Here is a 25,192-nt window from a genome sequence, read left to right on the forward strand (position 1 = left end):
AATGTGAATCACTACCCACATTCAAAACCGCTCTTAAAGAGCACCTACGGGAGGCTACAATTTGAAACTGGCCACCGTAAATGTCCAAACCCCCCACCACCTCCTAATAGACAGTCTCCTCCCCACCGCATGTATATATTCTCTCCCCGCCGTATGTATATTTCTCTCCCACCCACCCACCCCCTCCAAATGTACAGTCTCCACCCCACCGTATGTATATTTCTCTCCCACCCACCCACCCCCTCCTAATGTACAGTCTCCTCCCCATCATATGTATATACTCTGTCAGGATCTATGGGTAACAGTACTGTATATTTGAATACCGTTTATGTCACAAATGTATCAGTACTATGTATGTTGTGAATGTCATAAATGTCGATATGAATTGAAAATGGGGGACCCTGATGTAAACAAGACAAACGTCTTTCTCTGGTCTGCATCCCCTTAACAATTGTATGTATTGAGCCGTACTGTATTGTACCCATTCTGCAATCTGTTAAATAAAGTTTTCATTCATTCATGCCAAGCATGGATAATAATGGAGAGGAGGAACATGGTTTATCACAAGACGTATAGCCCAGGCCCACGCTGGGATGAGCACTCCTGCTGAAGACAAATAACCCCAGATATCACTCTGTTTGCAATGCTATTAGTCAAACTCAAGATAGTACTCTTACCACCAAAAACAGCACCGGCTACAATGTATGACTCAGTTAAGGTATACTGCACCTTGTATATACTGCTTACTTTTACTCTTACTCATAGTATATATTCAGATTCAAATTGCCTATATTTATTGTAATGTATAATAGGTCATACAGACCCTCATCTGCACCCTTGTTTACACTGTTTATTTTTCTCGTATTTTTATATTCAGTTCATTATATTGTTTGTTTATTTTTATATTCAAATCTAATTGTATTACCTATATCTGTCTTTCTACTATTACCCTGCCCATACCTGTACCCCCCCTCCCCCTCTCCCATTCTGCTGTGACGCCCGAACTTCCCCAAGGGGATCAATAAAGGAAGGTCTTATCTTATTTCATTTGGCTTTGTCTGGTGTCACAAGGCATATATAGCCCAGACCCACGCTCCGATGAGCACTCCTACTGAAGACAAATTAACCCAGATATCACTATATGCTATGAGTCAAGATAGTATGATAAATAGAATAAAATGCTGCAGCTCTCGCTGGAGTTTGGTCTCCTACTGTGATAGGACGAACACGGTACTGCATCATCCTTTTACGACCTCTCACCTCTTATCCAACACCTGCAAATGTTCCGGATAAGACAAATATAAAAATAACTAAAGGAAGCCAGCATCTGTGATCCAGCAAACTGGCTACAAGTGTTGCACACATTGCATTTTGTACTTTAGTTTGTATATTTTGTAGTGTTTGGACTTCATGTGTGTATAGCACATTCTCAGGGGGCTCATACAGAACCAAGCATTTCACTGTAATGTACATGTACTATATGTGACAAATAAAACAAAACTCCTCCGACTTAGAAAGATTCTAGGAAGTGAGAGGTTTGTTTAGTGGACGCGTTACAAATGACTCATAGAGGTTAGTCTTAACAAGTAAAACTTTATTGGAATGATACATTTTGCAAAATATTACTTTGTATTTTTTTTCTTAACATACTCATTGTGTTCTAAGGGTATCCGCCAAGTTCTCCAGAGGGCAAAGATAGTTAAGACTGTCAAAGGCAGATAGATATACAGTATCGTTTCCCAGAAGGTACGTTAGACTACACAATCACTGTACCCAGGGGTCAGGAGAGATTCCTTGTTGGGGGGAGGGGAGGTCTTTTTTTTTAGTTTTGTTTTTTGAAAATACAATTAGAAAATATGAAAGCAACGCAACGTCTTCTCCTGGATGTAAAAAGTGAAACGTTATTTTTTTTAATGAAGAGTATGGAAACTGAATGCAAACAGAAAGGCATAACAGGAAACACAAACAAGTACTGAGTGGCTGATAGTGTTACTGAGAGGAAATGAGTATTATAAAAAAAGAATAAAAAAAAAAGTTGAATTGATGAGGTTGGGGGGAGGGGAGGGGGATGTGAAAAAAAAAAAGGTTTGAATAAATAAAAATACTATGGCCTCAAGAGTCCTAAGTGGACCAAGGGGCTTTACCTTCCGAGCACCAACACTTCTCTTAGAACGAAATGAAAACCGAGCACATTATATCTGTTCTCTTCAAAGCATTACATCATCATTTTTCTTTAAAGTCCAAAACAATGCAAGCAATAGCGGTTATTTAAATATATCATTTGGAGAAGGGTGGTGTGTGTGTGTGCTTAAATATTCGCGAGAGACTGTGGAGAAGGCTGGGCACCCGTTGGTGGTCCCTCCGCTGTCCCGTGAAGCTCTTAACAAACCAAGGGGTACACGGTGATGAGACTAGCAAAAAGAATATTCATGGTGTTTAAAAACAAAACGACAAAAAAAACAGAATGGTTTCAAATTCCAAAGGGTCTCGAGCGTTATCCCAGGTCCGGGACGTCTCTCGCTGTGAAGGTGTTCCCATCAGATCCAAGGGGGGGGAAACAAGCTCCTCTGAGAAACATGGGTGGGGGGGTGGGGGGGGGGGCAGATGTTTCGTTTTCAGAACAGCATTGAACCCAATGTTTTCCTGGAGCGTCATCGATAAGACGACTCATCCCAAGACATCCTGTACTTTTTTAATCCGTTAGACTGCCAAAAGAATCACTTCAGCCTCTCTTTTTTTTTGCAATCGTTTAGACTGGAAAACATTCTTAAAAATAAGCCATATTACGAGACCCTATAACAAATAGATTAATGCACATTATGAAACAATTCACAGAAACACGCAGAGTGGGGAGACTAGCACAAGTCTAGCACCTATAGGGCTCACATGGGGGTCCGTCCTTCATTAAACCAAGACAATGCATTGAGTCATCAAACCAGCAGTTAAGATTTGGACTGCGATTGTCTTGCATTAAAACAAAAAATTATAATAATAATAATTGCAAAGGGAAAATCACAGACCAACTTGAACCCCCCTCCTCCTCCTCCTCCTCCCCCTTAGATCAGATTGTTGCAAAGCTGGAGAGAAAAAAAACAAAACACATTCCAATCTCCACAGTCCCAACAGTTTACACGGACCGTCTGTCTGAAGGCATTAATGTAAGGGGGCATGTACAAGAGAGAAGAAAAGAAACAAAATCAAGGTGAGTAGATCTAGTGAACTGACACGTTATCAAGCCGTCTCCATACAACTTAACACTGAACCCCACCGGCTCGTTGAGTTCTGACGGATAAAACCGGGTCTCGCTTCCATCTCCGAAAACAGGGCAGAGGGTCCGTTCGACAATCACCACATTTATCCACAATCTCGGGTACCTCGACACAAATAAAGCTCGACGCTCCCTCGCCCCTTCTCTTTAAAAGTGATATTGTACAAAAATAACATGCACAATTTGTTGAAACATTTCGCTACTTTTTTTTCTTTTTTTCTAGTTTTTCTTTGCGTATTAAAATCCACCACCTTCATAGTTACATACAGAAAACTTTGCAACGTCCTCACTTTTGCAAATTTGGCAGAATTCATACTTGTTTATTTATGAAATCTTCATTTTTAAATTTCACAGCTATGAGACAATGTTGAAAAAGATGGATATTTCATGTTTTTTATCATATATATCAATATACATGTATAAATGCAATATGAATTAAATAAACAATAGTCAGGAGTGTGTGATCAAAATGTTAGTCGCTGCCAAATTACTGCCAAACCCACCCTTGAGCACGAAATGACACACAAGCACATAAATTGACATGAAAAGGACAAAATGATCACCGAAAGGGTTTTTTAAATGCTCTAGAAATTCAGCTAAGATAAAGACATACTTAATTTAATGCAGAGCTCATGTACACTAGTTTTTTCACAGGTCCCAAAAAAAAATAAAGAGAAAAGAATAGTAAGACCTAGATGAAATTTAACACGATAAATCATTTTTTCTTTAAACTCTGTTCAGAGAGGTTAGCACTGCCCCCAAATGTAAGCAGTGAGAAGTCATCTACCCAATAATCACGCCACAGCCAGCAGACAAAGGCGGGTGCAGAGTGTGTGTGTGTGTGTGTGTGAGTGTGAGTGTGTCAAGCTTTCAACCAAAACGAAAATGGGCACAAGGGCTAAACGCCACCATCGCCAAAGCTCTGCACCAATGCTTCCCACATGGATTTGCAACCAGTTGGCATTATGATAGGCACGTCTTGTCGGACTTGGTATTGCTTGGACAGATTCAGGATGGAGAGATGAAAAGGGGGGGAAAGGGGGATTAGGATGAAAAGATACAACAATATTTTCTTTTTGAAAAAGGTAAGTAGGAGAGGGTTCCCGCTCGGGGAGGGAGCTAGCAGATTCAGTACCTTAAACAGAACATCGATTGCCTTAACCTGCAAAGACTGAAAATGTTATCGCTACGCCTTCAGAAAGATACAAAATTTACTGAAGGGCAAGAAGTGCCCTCTTCTCCTTGAACCCCTGCCAACAAACACAAGGGGGATAAAGTAAAAACAATAAGGGAAACGGGTGAGAAACAATCAGAAAAGGCAACACTGCTGGTTCTGTTGGTTCTTTCGTCACTTTGCCTCTCTCTTTCTCTCTCTCTCTCTCTCTCTCTCTTTTGGGGGGATTTTACATTGTTGTCGTCATTACAATTAAGCAAGTTAGCAGTCCACATGAACCCCTGCAATCTCTTTTCATTCAGCCCCCCCTCCCCCGTCTCTTTCTGCTGCTCCCGGGTTCGGGTTTAGAACTCGGCGAACTCCTTTCCGCACTTCTCTGTGAAGGAGACTCGGATCTCTTCTTCCTCGTAGTCGTCGAAGTTGCTCGTGTCCCCGGGGCCTTTGCACTTGGGAATAAAGGGAGCCTCCACCTGAAACACACAGGGAATCAGATTATATTCAAATGTATTGTCATCATAACAACACAAGTACAGTACAAGGACGTTTGGCATCCAACCAGAGTGCAAATGTAACAGTAAAGTGCAATAGTGATATACAATGTACACACAGGTGATTAAACTGGGATCAGATGCATGTAGAGTTGTATTAATATGTAGTGTGATACAGGTATAAAGAGAGTGAGACACTATGGTAGTAAATCATACTGGCTAGCAGCTTAACTATCAACGTAACTATCAACTATATTAGCGTATGTATAAAAAGAATTATCGCCTGCACCAAGAAAAATCAGACACAATGCATTATTGGTGTTCAAATAGTCCAGTCCCTTTGTGTGTTAAAAGGAACACTCAGACATCATGGGAAATGTGCTTACAGTCTTCTCCAGAGTAAGACGAGGAGATAAGATACCAAAGTGTGTTCAGTATAGAAAGCTGTCCGGCTGCAAGCTAGGCTAGCTCGGCACAAATGAATGAAAGCGGATACGGATCAGCTAGCCTAGCTTAAAACTTGGGGGGGGAGGTGTTTTTGGCCAACAGCTACACTAGCCGGTCCGTATCCGCTTCCATTCATTCGTGCTAAGCTAGACTAGCTTGCAGTCGGATTGCTTTCTACTGAACGGCACAGAGAGGAAATTGCTATCGATCTTCTCGTCCGACTCTGGAGAAGACGGTAAGCGCACTTCCCATAATGCCGGCGTGTTCCTTTGAACCGTGACTTGGCTGGACAGACTAAAAAGGACCATTTAGTTTTTAATAATTTATCCAAAAGCCATCTCTTGTTACTTCTGGTAGAAGTAGAATATGTCCAAAAACCATTTAAAGTGGGACACATCCCTCGCTTTTCGACGCAGAGGGTTCACTGTCGTGTGATGGAAGGAGGCAGCCTCACCTTCCGCTGGTAGATGGCGATCCAGTCCGTAGTGGCGAACCACTTGTGGCCCTTGATGTCGTTCACTCCGTTCCTCAGGTTGCCAAAGCGCTTGGTTAAGTCCACCTGCAGCAAGTTTCTCAGTAGGTCCTTCAGGTCAGAGCTGAAGTGGGAGGGGAAGCGAACCTGCAAAACACGGACAGACAGACAGACAGGGAATTAAAGAGGGTTCCGACTGTGTGTAGTTGTGTGATTGGTCACGTAACGTTGAATGGTAAATGGACTGAGTTTGCTGTATATAGCAGCTTGTATCCAAAGCGCTTTACAACTTATGCCTCACATAAATGGTAAATGGCTGCATTTATATAGCGCTTTTATCCAAAGCGCTTTACAATTTGTTCCTCACATTTTACCCATTCACACACCGACAGCGGAGGCGACCATGCAAGGTGCCAACCTGCTCATCGGGAGCAATTAGGGGTTAAGTGTCTTGCTCAAGGATACTTCGACTCGCTGCCCGGGAATCGAACCGGGAACCTCTGGGAAACCAGATGACTGCTCTACCTACTGAGCCACTGTCGCCCCCGATAGCCTGACATTCACGCACACGTTCACACACCGACGAGATCTGGAGTGGAAGGTCATCTACGTGGGCTCAGCAGAAAGTGAGGAGTACGACCAGACCCTCGACTCTGTCCTGGTTGGTCCGGTACCGGCTGGGAGGCATATGTTCGTATTCCAGGTACGTTTGTTTGGAACCAGAATTTGAACAGAATGCTTAAAGGGGAACTCCACTTTTTTTGGAAATTAGCTTATTTAACATCTTCCCTGGAGTTAGAAAAGAAGATGCATACCTTTTTTGCCAACCTTGGTGGGCTCTAGGTCAACTCCTGAAAAGGGGGTCAATGTCAGACCTTGCAATCAAAAGTTAGGGGGCGCACTGAAATTATGGCAAGGGTTATTAGCCCCCTAACTTTTGATTGCAAAGTCTGACATTGACCCCCTTTTCAGGAGTTGACCTAGAGCCCACCAAGGTCATGCATATCAAGTTTGGTCAATGTCAGACCTTGCAATACACTGTAAGGCACTGTAAGGCTACTGTCCTGCCTCACTTCCAGTGATGAAGCTAAGCTATGCTAACGGAGCGTCTATTCCCAAAGCTAAAATGCACGCACAGAGACAAAAAAGGTATGCATCTTCTTGTCTAACTCCAGGGAAGATGTTAAATAAGCTAATTTCCAAAAAAAGTGGAGTTCCCCTTTAACAGAAAGAAGCATTTTGTATAAAAGTATTCTGTACTTCTGTATGACAACTAATAAAGAAACTTGAACTTGAAGTGATGTTCTATTTAGCGGTGTGCCCTGCTAACGGTTGTACCCAGGACGACGAGTGAGTTGAAATGAAATGGTGCATTTATATAGCGCTTTTATCCAAAGCGCTTTACAATTTTGTTCCTCACATTCACCCATTCGCTCACACATTCACACACTGACGGCAGTTAGGCGTTAAGTGTCTTGCTCACTTCAACACGCTGCCGGGATGAGCTGGAATTGAACCGGGAACTTTCCGATTACCAGACGACCGCTCTACCTCCTGAGCCACCGTCGCTCATTACAGTCAAATTAATATTTGACTGTAACAGTTCTCTTCCAAAGCCAGAAACCATTGAGAAATCATCTTCATTCATTAAAACGTGCGTACGATCAGATTTACGATCGTAAAGTGTAGTGAATGATTCCACAAACGTATTGAGATTTGTAACTTTTATTTCTTTCTGTACTTTTTTTTGGTACAGAACATGTTTGGACGTATTTGTAGTAAAACGTGTTTGGAAACGTGAGAAGGAATTACGCTGAGGTGGCTTCTCTTCAGAACGCCTCCTTCTTTCTGCTAATTAAATTACAGTACTAGTACTCCAAGACCTAAAGAACATCGGAGTGAGCTGGAAAGAAGCAAAGGCCCTGGCCCAGAAGAGAGTGAGATGGAGAGCTCTGGTGGACGCCCTATGCCCCCCAACGGGGTAAAGAGGATTAAGTCAAGTCAAGTAAGTCACTACCAAACCTCATTAAAACAACAACATGTTTTTATCAGTGCATTTGTAGGTCTAAATACGCTAGATTATTCAATTGGGAACACAAATTTTGCTTAGGCTATGATTTATCAAAGTGATTAATGACTATATAAAATATCTTTTGTCTAAATCAAGATGCAGTGTCCTGCCCTACACATGTGGCTATAATAAACTGCACCTGGTGCAAGTGATATGCTTTTAGGATTCCAATCTTATGGCAAATGATGTTTTTTATAAATATTTTTTAATCATATATATCTTTTTAATAAGCGAATTTTATTTTCATATTCGAATCCCATGCCCATCGAACGAAGCTTTGAAGTATTTAAGACAGCCCTAGTACGCGTACAAAATCAACTAGTACACATGGGACACGTACAAAATCACCTGGTACACATAAAAAGGAGGGGCTGCACATGTTTCACAAATCCCACATTGTTGTTTTTGTGAGGCTCTTTTCTCAAGAACAAAAGTAAGAATAGTTTGGTGTTTGAGGCGATTTACGTTAAAAAGCAGGACTTTTTGATTTTGTGGACACAACTGTTAGTATTTATTTCCAAATCAGTTTCAGTCCATCCATGAGTTCTAAACCGGACAATGTAACCATATAATCAAGAACATTTCAAGAAAAGGGTGCTCTTAACCCTTTCAGTGCCACGGACGACATATCTCGTTTTATCAGCCCCCCCGTTGAGTGCCCACGACGACAAATATCGTTTTATTGTTTTATTAGCGATCTGAATTCATATTTCATCAACCGAGTCTCCCGTTGGTACACCAGCCCCTACAGGAGCTCAGAATGGAAAAAAGCGCCTATCGTCTATCCCTGTGTAACTGCAGGTCAGTCGCTTAGACTGACCTGGGATCTGTAGATATGTAGAGGCGGAGCCAGCTGGCTACTTGTGCTGGCAAGAAGTCTGATCAACATGGAAGTCATCGCGGGACGGGAATCAGCCTGGAATATATATTCACAGCAGCCAATAATCAATCAATAAGCATGATCGATATTTGGAATGGCGATCAGGAATTGGAATAATCTTTTTGGAGAACATCTGATCTGAGGTAAGGAAACTATTTGACCAGTCTTGGGATAATCAGAGTTGTATTCGCTGAGATCTCAGCGTTTGCCCTATGTGTGATGTGTACTGTGTGCGCGATCGCTGATGAGGAAATAAGAGAATCAATTTTTCAGATCGCCTCTATAGTGTGCATATACGTACACATATACTATCGATAATCTAGCGTTTATTTGAAAACGATTCATAAATAGGCCGAAAAATTACAAAGTTTTTGTGTATTCTAGAATATTCCAGTAAATGTCTTTTATCATGGAATCTTTATATTTTCCTTGAAAACAAGCGCTTTTCAAAATGCTATAAAACGAAAAAGAACCGATAAAAAAACAATCCGCTTCGACAATGTTGACTGCAAACAAGTCATTGATAAGCGACGGCCAGATTAGACACATAGCCATAATTTAAGACATAGTTTATGCGTTCACAACGCTGTCATTGAAGTGGGTGCTGGCATTCAACCATGTTTTGAGACGGGGACCCGTGGCACTGGAAGTGTTGAGTGTGTGTGTGTGCATGTGTTCCTGTGTGTCGCCCATCTCGCATGCGTGTGTTAATCTGCATGACAAAAAAAATACTTCTAATTCTTTGACATTGTAGGTTTTACACCCTAGGACACATGTGTCAAACTTAATGCCACATGTCCAGCAGCGTGGCTACATGAGTAGAGCTCTGGACTCATGATCAGAAGATCACCGGTTCGAGCCCCGGTCAAGGCCGTTGTCGGAAAGTGGTGTTGTTGTCCAGCAGGGGGCACTCTGTCCTCTGGACTAGTCAGTAACAATGCCCCTGTTACGGTGATAGGGACACCGTAAAGCGGCGAGTGCCGTCCTTCGGATGAGACGCTAAACCGAGGTCCTGACTGACTCTCGGCCGTTAAAAGAACCCAGAACGTCTATCGCAAAGAGTAGGGGGTTCCCCCAACGTTCCTGGCCAAATCGTTTCCAATCAGGTCTCTGACATCAAGGCCACCTAATCATCCCTTCCCCTTAATTGGCCAATATCAATCCCCGTCTCATGAGCCGTTCATCCATTGTGTCATGTGACGTGTGCCAACTTCTGTCAACCAATGTTTATGTTACAGCCCTTTTACCCATAGCCTTCATGGGTCGCAACCAGTGTTGGGACTAACGCGTTACAAAGTAACGCGTTACAGTAACGAAGTTACTTTTGGCGATAACTAGTACTCTAACGCATTACTTTTGAAATTCAGTAACGCTACTTACGTTACTGAATGGTTCGTTAATGCGTTATTTGCGTTATATACGGCGTAGATTGATAGCGAGCGGTAGTGATTATTATTATTATTATCCTCATATCCTGTCTGGCTGCGGGGAAACGCTATGCTGGCCTGGGCGTGTTTTGTTTACTATTCCTGATCCTGACTGATAATGGCAGCGCCCAGCCCAGCTACTCGCGTATTTCTCTTTTGTCGAGTGAAAAGAAAATAACGTTTTAGTTATGTCATTTGTGTTTTGGCTCAAAGATACTGGAGTCTAACGTTAACTACCAGGACTCCAAATCCAAATCCACTCGCCACCCGCGTAGAATGATACCAGGCGACACACAGCAAATGGGACGGAAAACTTTTTCAAACTACTTGGAGAGAGAATATACAGTACAACATGGAAATGAGATAAAGAAAATGTTTAAGGGGCTGCTGGACTAACGTTACAGCTCGAGTTTCTCGACAGACACTGGTGAGTGCAGTGATGTGAATGTAAATGAATGGAAACTCAAGTTGATCAACGCATTTTGACTACAAATCTGCCAGGGAATCTCATCAATACTAATCAAACAATATAAATATAATCCTTTCATGCACAATTGATATCCTAACTATTCTAACGTTGCAATGCACGATTGATATCTTAAACAACGTTGCAAGACGGTTATAATGAAACGCTCCGGCGACAGATATCAAGGCTGTTCCTCAAGCACTTATTTTCAACCTAGAACCTAAACGTGCATGCACGCAACCTAAACGTGCATGCTCCCCGAGCAATTAGGCACGGTGCATTTATTATTACGTCGGGACATTTGTGTTTGTGTCAGATTTGTGTTTGTATCTAGACCGACCACATTGCTTAGCAGAGTTCAGTGAAGTGAATGGAAACTGTCAAGTTGATCAACCGATTTTGAGTATCTGTATCTGCATGTGAGCAATTTTTTTCTTCTTCAAGTAACTAAATAGTTACTTTTCACAGTAACGCATTACTTTTGGGTGTAAGTAACTAGTAACGTAACGGAGTTACTTTTGAAATGAGTAACTAGTAAAGTAACTGAGTTACTATTTTTCAGTAACTAGCACAACACTGGTCGTAACACAGTGTATGGCAGCCATTGAGCCTGCGTAGCCCAAGGTTGGGTGCTACCAGTGGTGGTGAAGGAGGCAATTTCCACCCTACATTGTGGGGAGCGCTTTGAGTGTCATCAATTTAATTCTGGCGCGCTGAGATGGTCTGAACGCTCGGCTGCAATGTGTGACTGGGGTAGATTTAAACAAAACGCAGGATTCATAAATCTCAGTATAGAATACCGAACACCGATCCATCAACTAAAGTAATGAAACCTAAATTGTAACCGATTGAAAGTTGCCTGCATTGCTCATGAAGACAGGACCCCAAGCCCCCGCCAGGTGACTCGGTGCAGAGAGTACAAGGATTAAATCATCCCTCATGTCTGCTAAACGCTATATCTGGGACCTGGATTGTAGCCCAGACATTTCTCACCTTTTGCTACAACAGATGTCTTGGAACATGGAAGCCATGAATGAAAAACTAAAGAAAGAGAACATTCTGGTGTCTGTACAAGATGATATTAAACAATTGAAGGAAACCACAAAATTCACTGCTGGCCGACTTGAAGCAGAGATGATGAAAGGCGGCAGAGATGCTCACAAGTCATTTTATGTAAAGTCCAAGTCTCAAGTCTTTGAGCTGGAGTTCAAGTCTTTGAGCTAGAGTCCAAGTCTTTGAGCTAGAGGTCAAGTCTTTGAGCTAGAGTTCAAGTCTTTGAGCTAGAGTCCAAGTCAAGTCTCAAGTCTTTGAGCTAGAGTGCAAGTCTAGTTACCAAGTATTTGAGTTAGAGTCCAAGTCAAGTCTCAAGTCTTTGAGCTAGAGTGCAAGTCTTTGAGTTAGAGTCCAAGTCAAGTCTCAAGTCTTTGAGCTAGAGTGCAAGTCTAGTTTCCTAGTCTTTGAGTTAGAGTCCAAGTCTAGTTAAATAAATAAATGATAATGCACTTGTTTTGGTATTGTCCTGTAGTATCCTACTTTTGGCTAAATGTGGCAGAGTGTTTATCTCTACAAAACATTTACCTACATGTATTACCTGTTACAATTATTAGAGCATTCCTGTAATATATAAAATAATATTGATTAAGTAGTCATCTACTCATTTGAATTTATAGCATATTCTTTGTAGGTATATGTAGATTATGACTTATTAGGAGTAGGTAAGATGTACTAAATATGATATGTAAAGTATTTACTTTATTAATAGAAGGTAACTTGCAATTGTCTGATGTGTTTTTTTGCTTAATGCCGAAGTAAAACTTCCATGGCTTTAAATGTCAGCTTAATATAATTTATATTTAGCTGAGGTTAATATTTCACAATTTATTGTTAATATTAAACTATGTTGCTATATTACAAGTTGCTGAATTAAACAAATGTAATGTTTTACTTAAAACTTTAGACATTCTTATTAAATTCATATTTGTTGGGGCGCCCACGTATACGCTTGTAGTGTAATCGTAACGTCCTGGGTTCGAATCCGGCCCAGGACATGTGTTGCATGTCCTCTCCATCTCTCTCTCTCCCAATTTTCCGAACTGTCCAGTCAATCTTATTTCTTATTTTTTTATTTAATTCTGTTGGACGAATATGTCTACATATCTTTGTTAAATAAATAAATAAAATAAAACACATTTCGGCTGCTGCCTCTCCTAGCCACAATTCAAATGGATAAAAATCAAACGCACCTCCGTCTCACTGTACACCGGTGCAAATGCCTCGACTTCAAGCAAACGCACCTCCTTCTCACTGTACGCCAGTGGAAATGTCTCGACTTCTCAAGCAAACGCACAGAGGCGCCTGCCAGTGTTGAGTCCGAGTCCAAGTCTGAGTCACCAAAGAAGAGCCAGAGTCGAGTCCTCATTACCCTAGTCCGAGTCTGAGTCATCAAGGTTGAGTCCACTCCACTCTGGCAGTCAGAGCTGACATCTACATTAAACATAAATGACACAGCGGTCACCATTTCAAAAAGGTATTTTATTTACTTTGTAACAATAGCCAAACAAATGCACAACCACAAGCCATCAATATCTTATGCCAAATGATTAGGGCCTATTACCAAAAAATTATCATGACTTGTATTTAACAAGTCCGAGTCCTCGTCTGCACCTTCCGAGTCCGAATGCAGTCAAAGCTCGAGTCCAAGTCAGAGTCCGAGTCATCAGTGCTCATGTCCAAGTCGAGTCACGAGTCCTGGAAATCAGTCCTGGACTCGAGTACTACAACACTGGCCCCTGCATCATGTTTGTATTGAATAGAAACGTTAGCGATCCGGATTCCGTGGGCCGATGGAGGAGGACCCGGCATTTCACCTGTGTTCTTATTTCCGTTCACACACTGTTAAAAGCTCGTCAGTGGTGCGTTTTCCACTCGACCATGGCCGGTACAGAGAGGCTCAAAACGAGCTTCTATCCCCAGCCAGGCCATCAGGATGCTCAATATGGAATCTATGCAACCCATTCTACATTCATTGCACACTCACTTTAAACATTCAGCTTAACATTCACTTTAGACACTTTTTAACACTACACCATATTTTATCTATTTATTACAAAAAGATTTGCACTACATCTCTAACTCATTTTAACATTTTGTACTTTAGTTTTGTATATTTTGTAGTGTTTGGTCTTTATTCTTTCTACTTTTTTTTACTGTATAAAGCACAATCTCAGGAGGCTCATACAGAACCAAGCATTTCACTGTAATGTACATGTACCTTATATGTGACAAATAAAACTAAACTTGACTCGGACCGCATTTCTCTTAATTATTCGGTTGCATCCTACTTTACTGTATCGAGTGAATCATTGCCAATTCTTCACATTTATTCTGAAAAACAAAACCATGGAAATTGGTTTTAGTGCAAAACAACAAGTCAAGGTGAGATGATTTGTGGGTGTTGAGTGCATGTGAATGTGTTCCACTTAGTTTAGTTCTATTATCAGGTTGGAAATTCATCATTATTATAATTAATTTCACACACCTGCTCTGAAAACAAAATCGTGGAAATGATTGGTTTTTCTCAAGAGAAGTGAAGGTTGAGGTGAGAGATGTTCCGTGTGGGTCTGTGTGTATTGCACTTATTTCTCCAGTAGTCCAGGACCAGTTTCACCTAGAATTGCTAATCTTACAAATGCTTATGGGTGAATAACTAATAGATTTCTAATATATGTAATTTAAATCCGTTAAAAAAAAAGCCCAACCTTTTAATTCATTCTAAAAGAATAAACACAAAAGGAGTCGTTACTACCCTGTCACTGTTGTTGACTGCGGGACATGGCTCTCCACCGGTAAACATGGTTAGCCGTTATAGCAGCGAACTGCAACTCATTGTAAGACTTTGCATACTTCCAACACACATTATGAATTGAAAATGGGGGACCCTGATGTAAACAAGACAAAAGACTTTCTCTGGTCTGCATCCCCTTAACAATTGTGTGTATTGGGAGGTCTTTTACGTAATTTTCGTTTTTTCCTATTCCACCCTCTGTTCCACTTAATGTATTTCCCCATTGACCATTTCTAAATCAGCTCGTTTTACATAAATAAAGCATTAACGTTGGCATGGTGTACCTTTCTGTGCGTATTCATCCACAATCTATAGCTCAACATGAAAATATTCGCAATTAACACTTTGACTGCCATGAAACGTCTTTTCACGTCATTGCTGGCCATGCTCAAGTTGCCGGGGGACGCTGTACAGCGTCCTTATATCAATATTTCAAAAATCTGCGATCGGATTCATATGTCCCCTCCGCTGGCCTGAGATCCACCAGCAGGACCCACTGAGCTCTCTGGCGGTTCAGGAGCGCCATCTGGTGGCCGATCGGCGCAATCGCCAAACAGGATGTTGAATAGAGGTTGTCCTAGACGACCGTAGTACTTCCGGCGCTCGCTATAGGTCCCGCGACTCTGGCTCGTCACACTAAACAGTGATCGATTGCCAATAACTCGATAAACAACATGATTTGGACGTATATACCATTATACAAGCTGGAGATGGACCGGGTAAATTTACATCCCATAATGATAAGATTTCAACTCGACGATGATCGCCCAACGGCGCGCGGAGACTGGGGTGAGTTTCAGCGTGTAACGTTACCGTCTTCGATACTAACTGCTATTATCAACATTTGACCCACATTAGATGATTGGTATAACGCTGCCCACGGAATTATAAACGCCCCCTAGCCCATCCGGTCAACATCAGATGACGTGTAGTAACTTCTAGAAGTACATCTAGTTGGAATTTTTTATATCGCGCTGATTGCCATAAAACTGTATTGCATCATCAATATAATGCATTTGGGGCTATAGATCACGTTCTGGAGAAAGCTGCAGAAAGAGATGAAAACATACTTATACATTAGACCATACTTTACTATGAATATGTGAATGAAAAAGTTTAACGTTGCTACACAATGAACAATACATATAGGACTTTGAATGGGCCCTAATAATGGCAATGTAGCAATAGAATTTAAAAAGTTATAGCCATGCAAAGAAGGGGTACTTCTCCATAGACAAATAGAGCCGGCAACCTATGGTATATCATTAATTTAACCCAAGGCAACCAAAGTGTTAATAGCTAAATAACGACGTTTATGTTTTCGTTTGCTGGGAAACTACACTGCTATTTGGCGCTGCTGAATGACGTCACCAGTGCCACAGCGTAGCCTCCTGCCTGTAGTCACAGACCTAGGATCAGATTTCCCTTAACAATTCTTACAATGGGAAAATAACTGACCCTGAATCTGTGGCTAGTATCTCTCTGGTGATCATATCCATTTATCAGATGAAGCCAAACACCATTTCTAAAAGCAACAACCACGTTATCATTATTTGTATTCACTGCATATTAAATCACTGTAAATACTAATGTAAATCATTGTTTCGTTGAACATAGTGTATAGATTATAACGTTATTGTTTTTACGGCTGGCTCTACATGCCCCGATTTAAAATGGTTATCTCCTCCTTTGTATACTTTTTAGAGAATATGCTGTACAGCGTTATATCGTTCTTATTTACTTTTGTCCTCACAGACAAAGTATTCTGCCAGGGAACTTATGACACGACAGTAGTAGTTATAAGGTTTTTGAGCTTGTAACGTTAGTTAGCTATCGTGGTATCAGCCGGCTGTGACGTGTAGCTAGCTAGCTTGCTAGCCGGCATGATGCATGCAGTGCACAGGTCTGAGAAGAGGACCTGCACATTTTACTCGGTCCCGAAACGCCTCTACATGCCCCGATTTAAAATGGTTAACGACAGTAGACATTGCTAACGTCTAGTACGTTTAGCGAGGTAACGTTAACGTTAGCTAGCTAGCTAGCTAGCTTGGTATCAGCTGGCCGTGACGTGGATCAGGCGACAGCACTGAACAGGCTGCCTAGTGAACAACAGGCTGCCTACTGGTAAATGTAGTTCTTTTTTTACGACAAATTAAAAACGTTATAACTACCTTTATTTCAACCAAAAATGCTTAAACAATAATGTTAGTGGTAGAAGGGAACTCATTTTGTGCAAAAATGGAAAGCTTGCCAATGTTCATGCGGCAGAATTGTTACAATAGCCGATAATCCATTTTCCCAATGATGAATCCCTATACGGGTGGAACAAACTGTGACGTCAGACTACACCTCCCTATTGAGCCGTACTATATTGTACCCATTCTGCAATCTGTAAAGTTTTCAATCAATCAGTCAAAACTGCCGGGAGGAGCTGGAATCGAACCGGGAACCTTCCGATTACCAGACAACCACTCTACCTCTGAGCCACTTTCGCCCCCATTACAGTCAAATTAATATTTGGGAACATGAACAGCTCTCTCCCAAAGCTGGAAACCAATGAGAAATTATCTTCATTCATTAGATTTATTTAAAAGAGTCACGATTCCACTGCATAAGCCCCCTCTCGACTCAAACAGCAATGCACTGACTGGGCAGTGGCAATGTTTTCAACAATCCTGATGACGTAGAGATGAAGAAATACACACGGGCAAGTGCATCCCATCAGATTTGTGGAAGAAAGACCATCGGTAATGTTGCCACAGTGCACAACGAACCAACAAAGAAAGCCTTTCCCGGTAAACTATTATGAATAATATGCATGCTTGGCATCTATGGATTGGATTCCATATCTACCGGTAGTTTCATATGACATTGCTATTTTCACTCAAGCATAAAAATTTAGCCCGTAATCCCTATGAAAGACTGTAATCAAAATGGGTTAAGTGAAAAACTTTTAATGTATAAATTATTATGCAATAGTTATACAAACGCCCATTTTAGCAGGAGATTTAAAATGGACAAAAACTTGATATTTGAATTTGTATTAATCTTTTGTATCAGTAGTAGCCTAATCAGCAGCAAAGTTTATGAATGACGTATTCATCTTTATTGTAAATTAGCACATTAACACATGCCTAAAATTTCTTTAAGCTAAATTTACAAGTTGATAGCTAAATAAGAGCCATTGAGAAATTGTGCGATTCATAATCTGATCAGTCGATTAATAGTTTAAATTAGACTTTAAATCAGACTTTAAGAACATTGTTATTAGGACACCAAGCATTTGGAATAATCTGCCTAAGGACCTGAGGCTTGCAGAATCAGTATAGTCTTTTAAAATAACTTCACAAAACCAAATTCTATAGACGTGCTTTTAGTTTTAATTTATTACCACTGGCCAAGGAGGCTTTCACCCCTGTTTGTCTGTCTGTCTCTTGAAAGGTATTGGGCAGATTGCCATGAGATTTGCTGTACACATTCATGATACCTAGAGGAAGACAAATCTTTTGTTGATTTTGGTGACCCTATGACCTTCCCTCTAACTATCAGGTTGATAGACGGTGCGATATGTTAATGGGCCCCAATGCGTAGTCATACACTGGTGTTCAAGAAACAAAATATAGGTGGTCAGAGGAAAAGCAAGTATCGAAAACAGATGAAGGTTGTTGTATTCAGTTATGGACAGTTGCAACTTTTGTTTGCATATTGTGGTGTGGCTTAAAATATGACTGTTAACACTTTCAGTGCCTTTGATTAACGTTGATTTACCCTGTTGAATGCCATCCACTTCAATGTTAGCATTAAAAACGCCTAATCTATGTTTAAAATTATGGCTATGTGTCTAATCTGCCCGTCGCTTACCAATGACTCGTTTGCAGTCAACATTGTCGAAAAGGATAATTTTTTTATCGGTTCATTTTCGTTTTATAGCATTTTGAAAAGCCCTCGTTTTCAAGGAAAATATAAAGATTCCATGATAAAAGACATTTACTGGAATATTCTAGAATACACAAAAACGTTGTCATTTTTCGGCCTATTTATGAATTGTTTTCAAATAAACGCTAGATTATCGATAGTATATGTGTACGTATGCATGCTATAGACGCGAGCTGAAAAATCGATTCTCTTATTTCCTCATCAGCGATCACAGCCAAATGGCCACATCACACAGGGGACACGCTGATATCTCCGCAAATACAGCTCCGATTACCCCAAGACTGGTAACATAGACTCCTTACCTTAGATCAGATGTTCTCCAAAAAGATTATTCCAATTCCTGATCGCTATTCCAAATATCGATCATGCTTATTGATTGATTATTGGCTGCTGTAAATATATATTCCAGGCTGATTTCCGCGAGCAGATCCCTCTTGAGCAGACTGCTCGCCAGCACAAGGAGCCAGTTGGCTCCCCCCCCCAGAGATCTACAGATCCCAGGTCAGTCTAAGCGACTGACCCGCAGTTACACAGGGATAGACGATAGGGGGCGCTTTTTTCCAATCTGAGCTCCTGTAGGGGCTGGTGTACCAACGGGAGACTCTGTTGATGAAATATGAATTCAGATCGCTAATAAAAAAATAAAACGATATTTGTCGTCATGGGCACTCAATGGGGGGGCTGATAAAACGAGATATGTCGTCCGTGGCACTGGAAGGGTTAAGAGCACCCTTTTGTGTGTTCATGACCCTTCTAGCGCATTATAGAAGCAGGGCTTTCCCTAAACAATGGTATAGGGGTGCAGCGCCACTATGACAACGGGCCCAGTGCCATCATGAAAACAAACAAAAAAACATTTAACACTTTAATCGCCGGAGACGCTGTTCAGCGTCTTTCCCCGCCATGCTTATTTGTCTTTGATATCAATATTTCAAAAATCTGTGATCGAAATCATATTTCTCCCCCGGAGACATTATATGTACTGGTGAGCCCCTCTCAATTATCCAACGGTTCAAGAGCGCCATCTGGTGGCCGATCGGCCGCTCGCCCAAACAGGAAGTGATGCGGATGAAGTGGTGCTCACCCATATTTCGTCCGGGCACTCGCTATCATTAGCAGGACTCCATCTTGACACAATGGATGTCGATCGGTTGCAAATAACTCGATAAACAACATGATTTGGACGTATATACTATTATACAACCTGGAAATGGATCGGATATTTCGACATCCCATAATAGAAAAATGTCTGTTCCACGCTCATCTCCCAACGTCGCGAGGAAGCTACGGTGAGTTTCAGCGTTATTTTTTTAATGTCTTCGATACTAACTGCTCTAATGATCATATCACCCACACTAGATGAATGATATAACGTTGCCCACGGAATTATAAACGACCCCCCCCCCCCCATCCGGTCAACATCAGATCATACGTAGTAACTCCTAGAAGCACGTCCAGTTGAAATTTTTTATCTCGCACAGATTCCTACCAAACTGTATTTGATCATCAATATAATGCATTTAGGGCTATAAATCAAGTTCTGGAGAAAGCTGCAGAAAACGATAAAAACATACTTATACTTTAGACCGTATTTTAGTATGAATATGTGAATGAAAAAGTATAACGTTGCTACACCCTGAACAATAGATATAGGACGTTGAATGGGCCATAGTAATGTCAATTTAGCAATACAAAGTTATAGCCCTGCAAAGAAGGGGAACTTCTCCATGTTAAATAGGGCTGGCGAGGGATGGTAAATTATGAATTTAACCCCGGCGATCAAAGTGTTAATAAATAAAAGATATATATATATTTTTATTTACAAAATAAAATCAGGAGGTAGAGCAGTCGCCTGGTAATCCGGAGGTTCCCAGTTCGATTCCCCAATTGCTCCCGATGTGCAGGTCGGCACCTTGCATGGTTGCGGCCTCTGCCATCGGTGTGCGAATGTGTGAGTGAATGGGTAAAATGTGAAGAACACATTGTAAAGCGATTTGGATAAAAGCGCTATATAAATGCAGCCATTTACCATTTATATTTGCCATTTTATTGAAATTATGTTTTTAAGTTGCAGGAAATGACAGAAAATGGCTTTTTAAAATTAATTTATTTGCCTCCCGGGGGGTTGCGACTCGGCACAGTCTCGTTTGAAAATCCTGGGGGAAGCCCTGAGAAGCCATAATACTGATGGTGCCTTTAACAACATATAATCTGATCATATATCTATATCATCACCTAGGAACTGTCAGGGGATTTCTGTTGTCGAGGGGAGGCTCACCTTCACCACACTTCACACTCACCTTCCCTGATACAATCTTCTCGTAGATCTGAATGGGCTGGTCAGCGAAGAAGGGGGGGTAGCCAGCAGCCATCTCATAAATCAGCACTCCCAGCGCCCACCAGTCCACTGCTTTATTATAACCCTAGAAGAAGAGACGGAGACGGGACGGAGGAGGAGGAGGAGGGGTTAAGAGAGGGAGGTCAGGCACCAGTCACCATCAATAACTCACCAACATCACAAAGTGCCTATGGTCGGCAAACAGCAGATTGAACCGTTGCTGTCGGGTTGATACCCGGCTGTAATGAGGTGATATGGATAACGTATGAAGTCTTTAAAAATGTTTTTATTATAAATGTCATACAAATGATGGATTTAGTCTATAGTCTTATTTTTTTAATCCACTTTTTCTCCTTATTTTCTATTTTTCTCCCATCCCAATTTCGCCTCGCCAATTCTCCCTTCAATTCTCCCCTCCCCTGTCTCAAACGTTGCTAGACTATGCCTCCCACTGGTCGGCTGCAGTGAGGACCAAGCCTTGCATCACGTGTCCCCTCCGGTACACAAGGAGGCAGCTATCGCATCTTTTCACCTGAACAGCGCACTCTCTCTGTGGCGAGGAGTAGCGCGTGGGAGGCTCACGCTGACCCTGATACTTCCTGATTCTGCTGTACAGGCGCACCAACCGACCTGTAGGAGTCGCTGTCCACAATGTCCAATCCCCACCCACCGGCTTTCCCACCCTCTAATACTGCCAATTGTATTACCGGTAGTATGACGGCCGGCCAAACCGGTAACAACGCCGAGAGCTGGGCTCGAACCCAGCATCTCCTGCGTTAGTGGCGAGCGCCTTGCCCACTGCGCCACTTAGCCGCCCTGATTTAGTCTATAGTCTTAGTCTCGATCCCAGAGTCTCTGCGGTGGTAGGCGAGTGCTTAGTCCACTGCGCTAGCCAGCCGCACCCCTATATGAGTCTGTTCTGCTTCATATATTACATACCATTTTATTTGGTTGTTTAGTGCTGTTGACCACTCACTTTGCTAAGGATGATTAGTGCTGTTGACCACTCACTTTGATAAGGATGATTAGTGCTGTTGACCACTTACTTTTATAAGGATGATTAGTGCTGTCGACCACTCACTTTGCTAAGGATGATTAGTGCTGTTGACCACTCACTTTGATAAGGATGATTAGTGCTGTTGACCACTCACTTTGATAAGGATGATTAGTGCTGTTGACCACTCACTTTAATAAGGATGATTAGTGCTGTTGACCACTCACTTTGCTAAGGATGATTAGTGCTGTTGACCACTCACTTTGCCAAGGATGATTAGTGCTGTTGATCACTCACTTTGCTAAGGATGATCTCCGGAGCCAGGTACTCCGGGGTGCCGCACAGCGTCCAGGTGCGACCCTTCACTCTCTTGGCAAATCCAAAATCTGTTACCTAAAACACAAGTAGAAGGAATCCTTAACGCTTGCCATACACTACGAGAGCTCAATACTAAACTCTACCAAATAATAATAAACGTTATTCGCATAGCACCTTTCATACAAGAATTATTTGCAGCCCAACGTGCTTCACAGCAGTAATGTAGACATAAATTAGACATGGGCATAAAATATGCATACAATTGGCAGAATAAAAGCAATGCATAAACTACAGAGATAAAATACAGAATAAAAGCAGTGTGATAAAATAGCTCTCATTTACAGTGCAATAATCATAAAAATACATAAAATCTGCATAGAATAGACAGAATAAATTAGTGCAATAGTGCAGTGCAATAAAATAGCTCTCGTTTACAGTACAATAATCGTAGTAGTGTGGATATATTGAGTCCAAGTGGCAGAGTGTATTAAAAGGCTAAAGGTGAAGAGGTACGTGATGACTGGTGTCTACTCAGGGTAGGAGAGTGACAGGGCTTGGGGGAAAGAAATTAAGTTCAGAAAATGTAATTATATACAAATTCTTACATTTGAGAATTTAACCCCAAACAATTGTTAATGGGGGCACAAAAAAAAGTCCCAGATATAAGAGAAGTCCCTTTCCGTCTGTCTGCTGAGAACCTGGCGACCCTTTACCTGTATGTAGCCCTGATTGTCGATGAGCAGGTTCTCCGGCTTCAAGTCTCGGTAGATGAGATCCAGCGAGTGAAGGTATTCAAAGGTCAGTACAATCTGGGCCGCGTAAAAGCGGGCGTGTGGTTCACTGCAATAGAGGTCAGCGGGTCAGGACCAGACCACACTATTTACAGTCAACCTGTACAACACGGAGCTATGCATGGAAATACTTACATATATATATATATTGTATAAATAATATCTTTTTTTGTTATTATTTTTTCAATATTATTTTTATGGATTTTTATAAACAAAAGCATATACATTTATAAAATATTAAAATCAAGAAAATAGACATTAGAAATATATAAACAAATACAAATTAAATAAAGAAATATATTCAGATTTGAGCTGACTTTTATCCAAAGCGACTCACAAGTTTTGTTTATTGTTACTTGGGTTGGGTTTTTACTAGGAGATCACTTACCTGAATCGACCAATTCTCCTCAAGTGTGAGAACATCTCCCCCCCAGGAACATACTCCATTATCATATAGAGATTAGTGTTGTCCTGTAGAGAGAAGAGGACATGTTGGCCACGTTTACATCAAGCTGACGGGCCCGACCTGTACTGTCAGTTCCAACGTGTGGGTTGCAGTACGAAACACTAGGGGGCCATTTTCGGACTTGCTAACGCATACATGGCCCAGGCGGCCAATCACAGTTCAACGTCACCTTGCATATTTTATATCCAGTTTAATCACCTGTACATTGTATATCACTATTACACTTTACCGTTACATTTGCACTCTGGTTGGATGCCAAACCTCTTTTGCGTTGTACTGTACTTGTGCTGTATGGTGACAATACATTTGAATCTAAGATCTATGTAGTGAGTTGCCGGATTCAATCGGACAGTAGTAATAGCGATGGTGGTATACATGGTCCAAAACGACAAAACGTAGTAACACACCGCACCAGAGTCCGCACAGTGTTTATTATTAAGATAGTCCTCAGTTCTCAAGTTCACCAGCCGTTAGTTCTCCAGCAATTGGAAGCAGTCTGTGCCCGTGGTTGTGGAGCCTGATGGCTACTGGCATGATATTGAGTATATGCCGATACAGAGTCCCGATCAGATTTGTATTTTCCTAGATAATACAGAACAGCGCACACTAGTCCATTTAAGTTAGTAAAGACAATCCAATGTAGGTAGGGCCTCATCAAACCCCCCCCCCCCCCCTCAAATTCTGTTATTTCTTCTGACATCTCGAAGGATCATTGAGAGCAAGCTCTAATTTACAATGACGTTGAGAAATACAACACATAATAAATACAAAATAAAAAGAAAACAATATAGAAACAGAAAGTCAGTCAATTAAATTCATTAAAAACAACTGCAGACTGTGGTGAATTGTTTAGCTATTTGCAGTTTGATTTAAACTGACCAATAGATACTAATGAATTGGGTTTTAAAGTGCATTGCAAAGCATTCCATGTTTCTGGGGCACAGAAGCTAAAAGCAGATTTCCCTAATTCAGTGCAAACTCTAGGAACCGTAAGCGTAAAAGCCAATCACCAGAGTGAGTATGATATGGTCCAGAGCTCCAATCCAGCAATGAGGTGATGTAGGGTGCCTAATGCAAGTCACGTCTCTCTGCCAGAGAGGACCAACCAACCTTATCATATAGGATACAATGATGGTTCCATAACTGTCACCAGTGATCAATCTAAAGACAGAAAGATCTACAGAGTCCAGAGGCTTTTTTTCTTTTTTACCCATTTTCATTACCCAAGAAGGATTTTTGCTTAATGTGATCACTGCCTATATCCCTCGCTCTCTCATATATATATATCTTTCACCGCCTATATATCTTGCGTTCCAGTCATGTTATTTGTTGATGGAATGACCCTTTCTTATCATAATGATAGCAGTCATAACTAGGCGAACACGCCTGGGCATGTTCCTGACACCGAGATTGAAGCAGTGTCTCTCAATCCATTCACCTAAATATACAGACGTTTCATTAGGGATGACTGCTCTGCTTCGAGGTGTCGCCTACTTGGTCACCTGTAGCTTTTATAACATTTCCCCCATTGATCACGTCAACATCTTGGCTTCATCATCTCATGTCAAGGAAACAACATGGATTACTGTCGGACAATCTCCTTGTATAACAGGGGAGAATGAACGCACAGACATACCTAAGGCTGTGATCACATTGGACGCCTTATACTTGCGCTCAAATGTGAGGCACGGCGGTGTAATCGAAGGGAGCAATGAGAGATACCACCGATTACCATTGCTAACGTTACACAAGTTAGATACATTACTACTCATCACAGCCCGCCAGGCATTGCCGTTCATATCTCAATTGTGA

At 41.4% G+C, this 25,192-nt stretch overlaps 1 protein-coding gene across 2 annotated transcripts in view; it reads right to left on the reverse strand.

Moving 5' to 3' along the window:
• Positions 1–1,577: 1,577 nt before the first annotated feature.
• Positions 1,578–25,192, reverse strand: part of prkacaa (protein kinase, cAMP-dependent, catalytic, alpha-a) — a 74,995-nt gene continuing 51,380 nt past the window's right edge. For both annotated transcript variants that reach the window (XM_084329880.1, XM_084329879.1), the window contains exons 5-10: positions 23,303–23,385; positions 22,837–22,963; positions 22,103–22,198; positions 20,774–20,896; positions 5,832–5,996; positions 1,578–4,912 (exon numbers count right to left, since the gene is read on the reverse strand). In XM_084329880.1, the coding sequence (XP_084186006.1) occupies positions 4,787–4,912; positions 5,832–5,996; positions 20,774–20,896; positions 22,103–22,198; positions 22,837–22,963; positions 23,303–23,385 (720 nt within the window). In that variant the 3' untranslated portion in view covers positions 1,578–4,786. The remainder of the gene's footprint in view (positions 4,913–5,831; positions 5,997–20,773; positions 20,897–22,102; positions 22,199–22,836; positions 22,964–23,302; positions 23,386–25,192) is intronic.

This window comes from Notolepis coatsorum (genome assembly GCF_963971535.1).
Source record: "Notolepis coatsorum genome assembly, chromosome: 14".
In the NCBI taxonomy this organism is placed as follows: Eukaryota; Metazoa; Chordata; class Actinopteri; order Aulopiformes; family Paralepididae; genus Notolepis; species Notolepis coatsorum.